The sequence below is a fragment of the Octopus bimaculoides genome, chromosome 7 (assembly GCF_001194135.2).
Source record: "Octopus bimaculoides isolate UCB-OBI-ISO-001 chromosome 7, ASM119413v2, whole genome shotgun sequence".
Classification (NCBI taxonomy): domain Eukaryota; kingdom Metazoa; phylum Mollusca; class Cephalopoda; order Octopoda; family Octopodidae; genus Octopus; species Octopus bimaculoides.
In genome coordinates this window covers 63138880-63154901 of record NC_068987.1, presented here as the reverse complement: position 1 = coordinate 63154901, position 16022 = coordinate 63138880, and the positions used below count along the sequence as shown (strand labels likewise).

The 16022-nt window shown below is 34.8% G+C and overlaps 1 protein-coding gene across 1 annotated transcript in view; it reads right to left on the bottom strand.

Moving 5' to 3' along the window:
* Nucleotides 1-16022, bottom strand: part of LOC106878086 (exocyst complex component 1) — a 60971-nt gene that overhangs the window by 20906 nt on the left and 24043 nt on the right. The window contains exons 12-15 of the mRNA XM_052969430.1: nucleotides 15542-15681; nucleotides 12706-12801; nucleotides 12217-12275; nucleotides 7719-7778 (exon numbers count right to left, since the gene is read on the bottom strand). Of these exons, the coding sequence (XP_052825390.1) occupies nucleotides 7719-7778; nucleotides 12217-12275; nucleotides 12706-12801; nucleotides 15542-15681 (355 nt within the window). The remainder of the gene's footprint in view (nucleotides 1-7718; nucleotides 7779-12216; nucleotides 12276-12705; nucleotides 12802-15541; nucleotides 15682-16022) is intronic.

Genomic DNA, 16022 nt, shown 5'->3' with positions numbered 1-16022 from the left:
AGACCAGGCGTTGTGGGTGTTTATTGACCGAAAACATCTAAAGCTCCACGAGGCTCCGGCAGGGGGTGGTGGCGACCCCTGTTGTACTCTTTCGCCCCAACTTTCTCTCACTCTTTCTTCCTGTTTCTTGAGTAACGCTGCGATGGACTGGCGTCCCGTCCTGCTGGGGGGAGCACATACACCATAGAAATCGGGAAACCAGACCCATGAGCCTGGCTAGGCTTTAAAAGGGTGCATAAGAAAGATAACCTTTCACACACAAGTATCACCTACAAATAATCTAGCCACATCAATTCATGTGTACACTGATTCTATGAAGAGAGACTTCAAAATCATTCTTCAATTAAAAACAGAGACAATTTCAGCATTACAAAGATACAATAACATGGAATCAATCTTGCATTACGCCCTCTCCACATATAAACACACTCTAAAACCTTCAAAGTCTCTATGTTTCACTTCACGCTGCCCAATGATTTCTCAAAGCAACCTTACATATATGTCATTGCCAAATTTCTATCCCAATTGCTAGACCCCTTCTTTAAAGTCAGCTCCGAACAGCTGATAACCCTTCTCAAAGCTAAAGTGGACCCCTCTTAGAGTATCATCATCATCACCATTATTTAATGTCTGTTCTCTATGCTGGTATGGATTTAATCATCATCATCATTTAACGTCCGCTTTCCATGCTAGCATGGGTTGGACGATTTGACTGAGGACTGATGAACCAGATGGCTACACCAGGCTCCAATCTGATTTGGCAGAGTTTCCACAGCTGGATGCCCTTCCTAACGTCAACCACTCCGAGAGCGTAAGATATATATTAATGATTTAACAAAATCCAGTGAGCCACTGGGCTGTATCATGCTCCACATCAGCTTTGGTATGGTTTCTACAGCTAGATGCCCTTCTTAACGCCAACCACTTTACAGTGTGTACTGCATGCTATTTTTTCCATGGGGTTCTCAAGTAACTTGCAAGACAGAAAAGAACAAGAGAAGAAGGAAAAAGAGAAAAGTAGTGCTAACATATCTATGATGGTAATGCTGCTGTTATAGTCTGAAAAACATCAAGAATAGACTTTTCAGTTGACTGGCAAAGACAGAATCTTTATTCCTCTAAACTGACAAGCTGCTCACAACTTCCACCCAGACTCAATAGACACGTATATGTGAGTGTATCCCCTCCTCATCATCCTTACTATGTCTCCCCAACAAAATCTACTGCTGAACACTGTCCAAATATTACTTTTCAGAGTTTCAGTCTCTAGACTTTCCTTCTTGGCCATGTTCATCCTCAGGAAGTGATCTGCAGAAGTTCAGACAGAACATCATTACTATTGATTTCATCAGTCTGCAAAAGGCCTACAAAGGTCAAAGGTGCTGTTGCCATTCCTCGTCTAACTAATTAATAAAACAAATAAATAGGCTTGTTGAACAAATTAACATAAATTGTGAGAATAATTATTTTTTCTTTTCATTTTTTGAAAACAATTTTTTTTTTTTTTACTTATGCCAAAGAAGGCATAGGCTAAACAAATTGAGGGAGACATGAAGTCACAGCACTTTGACCACAAGCATGCTAAGGCCAGCGCCATGGATCAGAAAGTGTGGAATAACATCATCACCAGAGTCTGTCATCCAGCAGTACCCACTGCAGCATATTGGTTGAGAGGACAGCCTCCCCCTCCCATCGCAGGCTAGGGATTGAAGAAAAAGATATTTCCAAAGTATCATACCCACCCAGTCATGACATACCACATGAACATTATGTTTTATTTTACTATCAACTAAAGCTCATTTATTCATTTGTAATGATTCAACTGTAAAGTGAGGAACATATGGTGAGATATGAATGTTGTAAGGATGAGTGTAGAAGTTAAGAATGTGACATAGCCTTCTGCAGGTGTAATAGGCACTGTGGATTTTTTAAAATTCTATCTCACCACATGACTGACAGCCTGGGCAACTGTCTTCTTACATGTACTTTGAACCAATCATTGATAAAGTAAGTAACCTACAAACTGAAAGTAGTTGAAGGGAATTTGGGAATCTCATGTGGAAACACACCTGGCTACTTTACATCAATTTTTAAAAATCTTCTAATCAGAAGAGAAGGCTGTGTCCACAAACCTTATACAGGAGCTTCTAGATCAGGGGTTCTCAACCATTTTTCATGTATAGACCCCTTTGATTACTATTTTACTCTGGTGGGCCCCCATAGCCATTCGATGTTTAAAAACTAGTTTTATAGAAACTTCTTTCAAAATTCCTATTTTGTTTTTCACCCATTAATTTGTGTAGGTTGAACTATGTAAAATGTTAGAGAAAGAAAACTAGCTGTTTCTTGCAATACATACCAATACATACATCTAAAGCAAAATTTTTTCGGGGGCTCTCCAAATTCTATTGTGGATCACTAATTTACTATTTTATTATGTGGAACCCCACCCCCACCCCCAAAATTTTATACGGACCCTCAGGGGCCATATGGGTCCCAGATAAGAATCACTGTTCTAGATTGATGGATGAAAGATATCTTCAAGCTGAAGACTTGGCCTGAATGCAGGTGACAGAGTGAAGACTCTACCATAAGCATCCAAGGTATCAGGAAATGGTGGAGTTGTTAAACCAAGCAACAGATTGAGTATCAACTGCACAAACACTCATACTGCCTCAGATACATTTGGCTAGTAGTGGTTCAGACTTTATCTCAGCTAACAATACCATTAAATATTGTATATGTTGATACAAACAGGGATTCATATTCACAAAGAAGCTAAACAAGCGCAGGCATGGCTGTGTGGTTATGAAATTCAGTTCCCAGCCACAGGGTTTCAAACTGTTATTAATATTATCATCATAATCGCCATCATCATTATCATCATTGTTGTTGTTGTTGTTGTTGTTATTATTATTATTATTATTATTTCTTTATACGACTGTAACAGAGTTATAATACAATACACAAGTTAGGTTCCAAACATGGAGAGGGGTACCAAAACATCAGTAACAACAGCCAAAGCATAAAAACCACAATCGTTCATAATATAGAATGCTGCTGGACACAGAAGGTAACAGACAGACTTCACACATGCAACGAAACTATAGATACACTGGGAGGTTTATACTGTCACTGCATATACAAAGCATACATATACAGATACACGTGTATTTACAAACACACACACACAGTGCAGGCATAACTATGTAGATATGGTATTCGCTTCATAACCACATGATTTTTGAGTTCCATTTCACGACATGACACCCTAGGCAACTGCCTTCTATTACAGCCTTGAGCCAACCAATGCCTTTTAAGTAGCATTGGTAGACAGAAAATACATGGAAGCTGGCCATCATTGTTTGTGCACAAATGTTGACATTTTTATCTTCACTTGTCACCAAGAAGGGTAAAACAGTGAAGTAACGTTTACATTCCCTGTTGACAAATTGAACAGTCTGCACTTTTGATGACAAGTGGAACATTAAAACCTCCTTTAATTGAAAATCAAGTAAAGGGTTGGCAGGAAAACCATCTGGCCATAATCAAATAAATCTTCATCTAACCCATGCTAGCATGAAAAAAATAGATGTAAAATAAATAAACGATATGCAGAGGTGCTGAAAAGTTCCTGGCTTTGAGTAAAAGAAGAATCAGTAAAAGGAGGATCAGTTAATTATGATTTTAGTCAACATATTCCCCTCTTGGATTCACACATTTATTGCAGCAGTCCTTGGTTGTTCTAAGCCCTGTAAAAGAACTCAGAAGGTTGATTCTCCAACCAGGTCTTTCACAATACCCTTAAAGCCAGAAACTTTCCAGCACTCCTTCATGTGTGTGTGTATATATATATATATATATATATACACAAAACTCGTCAAGCCAAGTGAAATCGTAGTTGTGGTCAATGCTGATATCACGTGTCTCACACCCGTGCTGGTGGCACATAGGAGCACATATGCCAGAGGCACATAATAGCATGTAGGAAGCACCTATTGCACCCTTCGAGTAGTTGGCATTAAGAAGGGTATCTAGCCATAGGAACCATGCCAAATCAGACTGGAACTTGGTGTAGCTCTCCAGCTTACCAGTTCCAGTCAAACTGTCTAACCCATGCCAGCATGGAAAGTAGATGCTAAATGATGATGATGATATCTTCATCCTAATCATCACCATAATTGTTATCATTTTAATCTTGACTATTTTTTAACTCTCATAGTTAGAAACTGATCATTAATTTGAATTTTTAATGAATTACGCTTTTCAAACAGTTTAAAAAACCTTATTAAACAAAAGTTTGAAGTAACAGTCAATTTCTAAATTATAAATAATTCAATTCCGTTCCATCTTGAGTCCTTGTTCAACTAATCTTTCACTATTTTATATAGCTAAAATACATCACTATATATATATAAGATGTTTAGTGTTTGTTTTTATGTCAAGTTATATATTAAAAACAATTTAACATTAAACTGGAAGATTGCCCAATACTTCTTAGTAGAGTACATATTAATTTTTACAAGGTAAAAGTTAACAATGAATTTGATGTTTCAACCTGCTCACTAACATCAGACTATCTGACATTGATGAGCAAACCGAAACTTCAAAGCTTTCACTGACAAACTTGTAAAAATTAACATATATACATACATATATTTACTGAAACATATTGCAACACAATACAATATATGAATTATACAACAACAGAGAAAGCCTCTGTGTGGTCACTCAAACTATTAGAAACAGGAGACAAAAGTTTTCTGTCAAATTACACCATCATCCCATCATCTTAAGAAAAGAAAGAGCATTGAATAATCTAGTCCTATACACACTATGCTTCAAAAACAAAAACAAAAAAAATATCAGATAGTCATGGCTGGAATGACTTTGATCTTAGGCTTGCTCAATCAAGGCTAACCTGGGGCTAAACAGCAACATCATTCACCATTTATATGATTTTCTAAACGATAGTATTGCACTTCTTTAGTCCATATATTCTTACAAGATGCTATTTGACACTCCAGTATTCACCAGTGTTCACATACTGCAAATAGCATGCAGTGCATTGCACACAGCACAGCATATTGCATACAAACATAGCATGCAATGCAATTCATGAGGCATGTCTCATATATTGCATTGTACATATAAGGCACATTCCATATAGCATATTGCATGAGCTATACTGCATACAGCATTCACTGCATGCTCCTTTAGACTCTTTATATTGAAAGAGTTGCAATCAACTGATGCTTTTTTTTTACTTCCTTTGTATATATATTTATATATATATATATATATGTATATAAATTTATTTACAAATTTAATGAGGGTAGAAATTGATATTAATCAATTAAACCCAGTGGCCTAGCATATTTAAAAAATCCAAAGATTAAAATTATATTACATACAAAATTAAGAGGAATGACCACCAAAAGTGGACTCCTATATGCTAGAAATAGATGTCAAATCACCTAGTTCTCAAGAAAAACATTTTTTTCTTGAGAACATATTTTTCGTGGTTAGGTGATTTGGCATCTATTTCTAGCATATAGGAGTCCACTTTTGGTGGTCATTCTTCTTAATTTTGTATATATATATATAAAACCTTAATTAAATAACAGATAATAGCAATCCAACAAGGGATCTGCGTCGTGGTTGATTCACTTGTTGATGATAGAAGCCAAATCTCTCTCAAATCATACCCAACTATCATAAAAAGGAGCATATTGAACTATGCAGGCTTTATGAGGACTAGAATGCCTTTGATCAAATATTTGCTCAATCAGAGTGATTTTATTATTGTTAAACCCTAGGCTGACACTCACATGATAACTGTATGCGTATATATATTACATTATATGTGTTGCTGTTTAGCTCTTTAGACCAAAGATAGAAGTGACATGAGTAACTTTTGAATAAATAAGGACATCATCCCAGATCAAAATAATGGCAAAGGAAAATTGTACAGACTTAAAGAGTAATTATAGTTAGGTTGGGAAAGACACACACATACATGCACATAAGGCAGCGAAATGGCAGAATCGTTAGCACGCCGGGCGAAATGCTTAGCGGTATTTCGTCTGCCGCTACGTTCTGAGTTCAAATTCCGCCGAGGTCGACTTTGCCTTTCATCCTTTCGGGGTCGATCAAATAAGTACCAGTTACGCACTGGGGTCGGTATAATCGACTTAATCTGTTTGTCTGTCCTTGTTTGTCCTCTCTCTGTGTAGCCCCTTGTGGGTAGTAAAGAAATAACACATACATGCACATATACATATATCCATGCACATGTGTACATATTCATACACACAAATAACGTATATATATATATATATATATACACACACACACAAACATTAATATATTATTTGTACATGCAGCTTATATATATATATATATATGCATACACACACACACACACACACACACACAAATATATATACAGCTGTAAGTGAAGATGATTAATTTGCTGTTAATAATAAACAATTATTAACTTCCCAATTTCCACTTTCTTTTTCTTCTTTTATATGAATATAAGCGATATGTTTTTATATATGTGCATGTATATATATATATATATATATATATATATATATACACACACACACAAACATTAATATATTATTTGTACATGCAGCTTATATATATATATATATATGCATACACACACACACACACACACACACACAAATATATATACAGCTGTAAGTGAAGATGATTAATTTGCTGTTAATAATAAACAATTATTAACTTCCCAATTTCCACTTTCTTTTTCTTCTTTTATATGAATATAAGCGATATGTTTTTATATATGTGCATGTATATATATATATATATATATATATATATATACCTATTATTTTAAGGAAATTAATTCCCCCCAAAATACTAGGTATTGAACCAGTATTTCCTTGGATGAAACCATCCCTTCATGAGGTTAACACAACCTCTAGTCGAAGTATATATATATTATATATATTATTTTTTAATTCATACTAGAATATAAGGATAAAATCATGTTACTGATTTTTTATCAGGTAGTCAACATGCAATAAAAAGTTATAGATAATTTATACATTAAATTAATAATTATATATATATATATATGTATGTATATAATTATATTAAGGAAGCAATGGTGAAAAGAACAACCTATCTCCAACATGCTTGAATGCCAATGCATTCAGACATTACCGAAAAACTCAAAAAATATACACGTGTATATTTTGGGAGTTTTCTGGTAGTGTCTGAATGCATCAGCATTCAAGCATGTTGGAGATAGGTTGTTCTTTTTACTCTCGCTCCCCTAATATAATTGTATACATATATATATATAATTTCTTATTTAATGTATATATATATATATATATATATATATACACACATATACACACATGCATGCATACATACACACATATAAACACATATCTTTGAACATACATATACACACACAACATTCAGACATAAAATATACTAAAACAACAAAATATATAAATAATAATAATAATAATAATAATACCACCAAAAAATAAACAAATGACCAAACACAAAAAAAACAACAAAAAAACAGAATTAACAAGGAGGTAGTAAAAATGGGGAAACCACTTTCAACTGGCAACAAATGCAAAGATTGGAGCAAAGAAGGGAACAAGACCAAGACAACAAACAATAAATAGCATCAACAACACCAGTTCTGCCATCAGGCTACTTACACTTGCACCGTTGACCGTTTTTGATATAATCCTTCCCCTAAATTTTCCACAAAGTAATCCCTAAAAATGAATCAGGGTAATAAAGTTTGCTTGTTTGTTTGTTTGTTCTTTGAATTTATTTATCATTTTTTTTGTGTGTGAGCATTCAATAAATAAATTTGACAAAGCTTGAAGGGAAAGATATTGTGCACAAAATAAGGGAAAATAACATTCAAAGCAAGAAAAAAAAACAGAAATAATGAAATATGTATGGATAGAGTTTGGGTGTAGAGGGTTGAGAGAGAGAGAGAGAGAGAGAGAGAGAGAGAAAGAGAGAGAGAGAAAGAGAGAGAGAGAGAGAGAGAGAGAGAAGTTAGGGTTAATGAGAGAAGAGGAATGGTAGGAAATAAAATATTAAGACAGCAAAAGGAAAATCTGCAAAATAGAATGAAATAAAATAAATATAGTTGTTTCAAATCAGAGTGGAATGTGTGTGTATATATATATATATGTTGACACCAGTAAGGAACAATTATGAACTTTTCATTTAATTTAATTTTTTTAAATATGTATTTTTGATAAGGTTTGTTTTTTCAAGAACCGAAACATGTTAAAAATATCTCTGACAAAATTATAAATTAAAATTCATTTATATATTGGCGTTTTCAAACTTCTTTTTTATAAATATATACCCACTCGTATGCCACCTACACTTTTTTATATATATATATATATACGTATGTGCACATACACACACATACATACTTACTTACATATAAATGCATGTATGTATAGGTATATGGATACACATATATACATACACATGTACATACAAGTATGCACATTCACACACACACACAAACACACACACTTACATACACATATACCCATATATACACACAAATACATAATTTTAAAAGAAATTACCGCCATTGAAATTTAATAAATAAATAAAAATATGAAATTCCATGGTTATTGTTATCAGTGGTTGGATATTTATCCCAGGCATTCTGTCAAAGACTCACTGTTTCTAGAAATGGTAAAGATTTTTGTTTCAGTTTGGCACAACAAACTGAAAGGGAGCAAGCTTTCTTCTGTTTTTTTTTTTTTGTTATTTGTTGATTAGGTTAGTAAGGAACTAAGATGGAGGAAATTTAACATGCAGACCTTATATTATTGTGGGTCATATATGCAAACTCATATTTGGTTTTATGTTCCAAATTCCACCCAAGTAGAGAAAAAGCCAGCCTCCAATCCAGATACAAGGCATTTTTGTAGAATTTAGGCAGTTTTCCAAGCATGCCTCTATGTATACACACATACATGCATGTATGGAATTGTATCACTGGCCATGTTGATACTTATTTTTAAGTTGGTTCTTACTAGTTTAACAGTTTTAAACATCTAAACAGTTGCACTGTCAAGTTTTATGTACCAGTACTTTTTAACAAAGCAGCTCTTGATGAACAAGGGCAGTCAATCCTTGCGAAGGTCTTATAAATGAAGGTTATTTCACCAGGCAGTTATACAGTTATATTTGCTGCCCAGTTCCGTTTAAGCCTTTAACATTTAATCCAGCCATATCCATCCAAAATATTCTACCTGTTTTATGTTCCAAATGGTCAAATCCAGCCCCTCACATCTATTCTACTATGTCACTGTAAGAATAAACAATCACATCATTGAAACCTTAAAGTTAAAAGATAATGCATGACTAATTCAAAACAATGTGAATAAATAAGCATTTCATTTCACAAAGTAATCTGAATGCTAAAGGGTTAAACAAGGGTGGCTTACATTAGAGAGACTTCTTAGGTTACTTGTTATCTGAGATTAAAGAAAGTAATCTCCTCTAAGCTAGGTTTCATGTATGAAGGTACTAATGTCATGCCTAGATATTTATCAATAACTAGAAGCAGCTTGGTGGCACCCAGAGCATGTTTACACATCAGTGGGTCATGAATTCTGGACTAACACATCCTGCACAGCTCTTGCCAGCTTAAATGTTATCATTTCAGCATAGACATTGTCCCCTCACAAGAGCACTAGTCTGCAAAGACTGCTCTGCAAAGACTGGTCCACAGAAACTAGCCTGTAAAGACTAGTCTGCAGGGCTTTGTCATGAGAGATAAAAAAGACAGCAGAGCATTAATCTTTTTAGACCAACCTGACCCCAGAATTCTGTAAAGAACAAACTAATTACAATTTTTCCTACCAGATTGAAAAAGTTGACAGAAAAAAAAGATAGAGTTTGATGTTACAGAAGAATGTTAAGAATTAGCTGGGCAGAAATAAAAGGATGAATCAGTGTGTGTTGGATCAAATTGGAACTGAAGAGTGCTTTGTAAAAGAACTTGATTAACAAATACTTAAGATATTGAGTGCATCTCACAAAAACAGATAGTCTGTAAAAGTTATTATCCAATGGAACAGCCTCTGGAAATAGGCTACAAGAAAAACCTAGTAAAAAAAAACTGGATTGATCACATTATGGAGATAACAAGATTGAAGATGTAACAACTGATGATTCTTTCTACTATAGGCACAAGCCCTGAAATTTTGGGAAGAGGGGGCTAGTCAATTACATCAACCTCAGTGCTCAACACCAAAATAATGAAAAGCAAAACTGACCTTGGTGGAATTTGAACTCAGAAGATAAAACCAGAATAAATGCCACTAAGCATTTTGCCCAGTGTGTTAACAATTCTTCCTGCCTTCTTGCCTTCATGTAACAATTAATAATTCATTCTGCTATAGGTACAAGGCCGGAAATTGGGGTTATTCAATTACATCGGCCCCAGTGCTCAACTAGTATTTATTTTATCGACCCAGAAAGGGCAAACGGTAAAGTCGACTTCAAATTTTGGCACGAGGCCAGCAATTTCAGGAGAGAGGGTACGCCGATTAGATTGACCCCAATATTCGACTGGTACTTATTTTATCAACCATGAAAGGATGAAAAGCAAAGCTGAGCTTGGCAGAATTTGAACTCAGAATATAAAGGACAGGCAAAATGCCACTAAACATTTTGCCTGGAATACTAACAATTCTGCCAGCTTGCTACCTTTATATAACAATTAATAATAGCAGCAGAAGATGAATGGAGAAACATTGTCAAACGAGACACCTACCCACTCCAAAACTTGGTAGTTGCAGATGATGATAACTGACTTTCTTCAAGGTGCAAATAGTCTTTACTATGGAATCTTGCTACACTTCCTATCAGTGATATCTTTAATCAAATGCAGAAAAAAGCTATCATATGATCAATAAAATTTCCTTACTAAAAAAAAATCTTCAAACTCAAGCTCACCACCACAATGTTATTCATCTCTGCTATTTTTATTATCCATTATAATAGCTTACCTATATACCTGACAATTTGACTTCCAGCCTTTCTTTCAATTTACCTATTGCTTCTCCCTTGCAAGTATTAGCAAAACCCATTGTAGACTGCCTTTCTCTAAAACCCATACCAAGCTTTAATCACAATGTTTCATTCTAAAGAGTACTTCACAGTGGGAAACCCCCAAACCTCTCGTAACTTCCAACAATACCCAAACATAGATGGTGAATTTGCAGAACCATTGGAGCTTTGTCATATTCATTTCAGCTCTCTGCGCTCTGAGTTCAAATATTACATCAACTTAGCCTTTCGTCCTTTCAGAGTTGATAAAAAAATACCAGCTCTAACCTGAGATCAATTCTTCTCTCTCTCTCTTTCTTTCTCTCTTTGGAAAAAATTGACAGTGGTCAGGCTTGCAGAGGAAGGAGCTCCACCAGGCCTAACATTGACCAAGAAACACAGTATGTCACAATGATACTCCTAAGACTCCATCAGGAGGTGAGGGCCCATAGCATACTAACATCCAACATTATCCTAACATCTAACAACATCCTAACTTCCATCTTTTTGAGTTCCAGATTAATTGCATTAATGTTGGTTACCCATCCCATTCTTCTTAACCAAGAAGTTAATGATTCATCTGTCACAGTTTTATAACCTGGTATTGGAAAGTATTTATGCGATGCAATACGATCACTATTTCACGAGACTCAACACCCTCAATCAATGGTTCACAGTAAACTGCTTACCAATCTAAACTGCCAATTGCTCACAGTTCTTTACTTTATAACAATGAGCCGGTCCACCTTTAGTCACTTGAGGGGTGGTTGGAACCCTTCCACAACACTCAGACAAAGTGATGAGAATTTACTCACAAAGTACAAACAAAAAAAGACTTTAAACAGCATTATATGTAAGGTCTGCAAATAAAGATAGTTAAAAATAGTAAAACATTGCAAATAATGTGAAGGGCAGTGGTAAGAAACTCTTAAAAGACCTGAACAGCAGAAGGTCTTCAGAGAAGAAACCCCACTCAGACAAGTGTTTTGGCCCTTAACTTCTTATACCCTAAAGAGGCCAGGCCACATCCAGGTCATGATTCCTGGATGCCCTTCTGCTGAGACTTTTTAGCTATTGGTAGATTAAAGAAGTAGGAAACATTAAATTACTTACTCGTTGGTTTTTTTCACAGCTCCAGGGTCTGATTCGTCTTCTGAGCTGGTTTTCTGTTCCTAATAAACCACAATGATAATAATATCATCTGTCAATAGGAAACCCTTTACTGGACAAATTCAGAAAAACATATAAAATAATGAGGCTTATATAAGAGGCTTCTACAGTTTCTCTCTAGCAATTTCACTCACAAGGTATTTATTGGGTGACTCTTTTACTGAGGTATAGAATGTTAGCCAACAACATACAGAGGGAACAAACCACCTAATTTCATAGTTCAAAAGTGAACTCCTTTACTAAACAACAATGTCTCACTCCATATACATATTCAAATATTGTAGCCAGTTGCAGTAATATAGGAACTGATAGCAATATATATGTAAGTGTGTGTGTGGTCAATAGTCCAAAGTTTTAAGCTCTCAGCTACAAAGCTTCATTTTATCTATCACTAAATTTTTGTTTCAAATAACAAGTTCTTGGTATACTTACCAATGTACAATTATCAGCCAGATGGAAAAATCGAACTGTGAAGTGCTGCTCAGCCAAACATACTGGTTCCAGTTCTGATAATACTTTATCCAAAATCTAATAACAAAAAGATGATTTTTTTTTTTTTTAAATAGCAACATGAAAATTTTGACAGGGAGGGTATCAGATATAAGGGTTTCAAATTTGAAAACAAGGCCAGTATTTAGAAGGGAAGCAGTAACCCCAGTACTCAACTGGTACTTATTTTATTGACCCAGATAGGATGAAAGGTGAAGTCAACCTCGGTGGAATATGATCTCAGAATGTAAAGACAGATGAAGTGCTGCTAAGCATTTTGCCCAACATGCTAACACTTCTGCCAGCTAACTGCCTTAGTGTGAGGTATAATGAGGGGAAAAAAACTAAGGATAGAAATGGAATTTGATGATTATACAATAAAGATTCAGATACTGACCCATTAATACTGTTCCCATTATTGTGAGAGAAGACATGACACTTTTCTTCTTTTTTTATATCTAACTTGGATGTGGTTGTAGCTGGTATCATTTATCTCATGAGATAATTTGAGTATCCCATGAGATAACTAGCACTGCTAGTTCATGTTACACTTATCTCATACAACAACCCAACTACTAACAACAGAGAGCTGTATCACCCAGCAAAGTACCAATTGACAGCCCAAATCAATATTTATATAATTTTTTTAACCCTTTCGTTACTGTATTTATTTTGAGATGCTCTGTGTTTCTTTCAATTACTTGAAATATAACAAAGAATCTAGTAAAATAAATTAGTTATCATTCAGCTAGTGTTGTTAGGAACATAAATTGTGACTAAGGTTTGGTGGAAGATTTTAATTCAAAACTTAAGAAAACAAGACATTTGTACTCAGAGCCAGAGCCAGTTTCAGTCAGGTTGGTAACAAAATGGTTAAAAACTTACTACCACTTTCATAGTTATTATTTAACCCTTTAGCATTCAGATTACTCTGTCACATGTAATGTTTATTTATTCACATTGTTTTGAATTAATCATGAATTATCACTTAGCTTCAAGAATTTCAATGACATGACTGTTTATTTTCAGAATGTCACTGTAGGGTAAGTATGAGTAGAGTGACACAGTAGAGTAGGTGTGAGAGGCTGGATATGGCCAATTTGACTATAAAACAAGTTGAATATCTGGGTCAGATATGACCAGTTCAAATGCTAAAGGATTAAAGGAATTTTAAGAATAATAACTGAGCATTTACTGTCAGTGTTACCCTATATTGATAATAGAGTCAACTTGATTGTCCCTTTCTTTATTAATGCTTTAGCAATAAGGACCCACTGGATACAAAATTCACTTTAACTCTTAGACATTTAAACCAGCCATATCAGGCCCAAATATTCTATCTGTTTTATATTCGAACTGGCCAGGTCTGAGCTCTCATACCTACCCTACAATGTCATGCTGAAAATGGACAATAACACAATAAAAATCTCAAAGCTATGAGATTAATTCAAAACAATATGGATAAATAAGCATTACAGTTGACAGAGTAATCTGAATGCTGAAGGGTTAAACAAACAAATGCAGAAATGAATGATGAATTATGTTATTAGGTTGTGGAGCATGTAAAGACCATTGCTATATTAAATTATTTAACCTAACACATCGGAGAGGTCCTTTGTATCATCTGGCTTTGTGATACAAACTTTCCATTTTAAAGTGATCCAAATTATAACCTTCCATCAAAATTTCATGTTAATTTATACTCCTAATACCAGTTTAACAAGGATGAAGTTATTTTACTAAATTTATGATTATTTTGAAAATTAATTAAAACAAAATCAATGTATTTCAACAGAAATACGGTAAAAAAAAAGGGTTACATCAATATTTCAGTCAGCATACTTATTATGCGTCTTTAATGTAAAATCTTTTAGAATAAGTTTTGTTTCTTGTGTGACAAAACAACATAAGTCTTATCCGAGTAATCCTCAAATCCAAAATATCACAACCATCTATAGAAGTCAATTTGCCAATCCAACATGGCTTTTCCCTACCAAACTGATTAAACAACATTTAAGTATATACAAATTAAAACTTTTTTTAAATCATAGTTGTGGTATTTTCATCACCGTTATCATTTGAGCCTTCCATTTTCCTTCACTGGCATGAGACATACAGGTCTGTCATATTGTATTGCATCATGTGGGGATGTGTGACTTAGTGGTTGCGGTGTTGCACTCATAATCATAAGATTGTGGTTTTGATTCTTGGACCAGTTCATGTGCTGTGTTCTTGAGCAAAACACTTCATTTCACATTGCTCCAGTTCACTCAACTGGCAAAAATGAGTAATCCTGCAACAGACCAGTGTCCTGTCCAGGACATGAATATATATGCCACAAAATTTGGGAAATCAGCTTTGTGAACCTATAGCTCAGGAAGGACCTTTGAACTTTTCTTTTGCATTATATGATATCACACATAAAATGTCATATATCATATAGATATATTTATATATCATATACCACTTTTCATATATATATGTATGTATCATATACCATATCATATCATATCATATATATATCACATAGTACCATATCATATTACCACCTGTCTCACTATTTTGTCGTCTCATGTGACAGGCTCAACATCCAAGATTTTAACTCACTACTTCTTCCTATGTCTTTCTCGGTTCATTTTATCTATAGTAAAAAGGATTCAAGTAAGCAACCCAAACACTTACATAAAATTTTCTGCTGGTTGACAAATGAGACATGGCTCAATAACATGTAGAAAGAAAATATTTTTGTCAAGCTAGATTCACTTTGTTTAAAACATACCTGATCAAACAATTGCCTAGAACTGAGATCTAAATCTGATCCATCCTTGGAAAATGTTACAGAATCAACACTTTGGATTGAGGAGGAACGCCCTCTATCAGCCATTTTGGTCAAACTGGATGATGAAGACGTTTTCTGATCTGAAATATATAAAATGCTATGACATATAAACACAAATCCCTCTCTCTTTCTCTCTCTCTCTCACACACACACACACACACATGTATGGCAGACGTCCATCATTTGGCAATGAGGATTTAATTGTTCCATCAATGAATTACCTGCTCCTGAGTTAACATGTAAGTGGCTGAGCCTCCACAGACGCATGTGTCCTTAATGATTCCCAGGCAGAATCAGAGTGACATAGTGTGAGACAAAATTGTGGCATGTAAAAAGCACCCACTACACTCTCGGAGTGGTTGGCGTTAGGAAGGGCATCCAGCTGTAGAAACCTTGCCAGATCAGATTGGAGCTTGGTGCA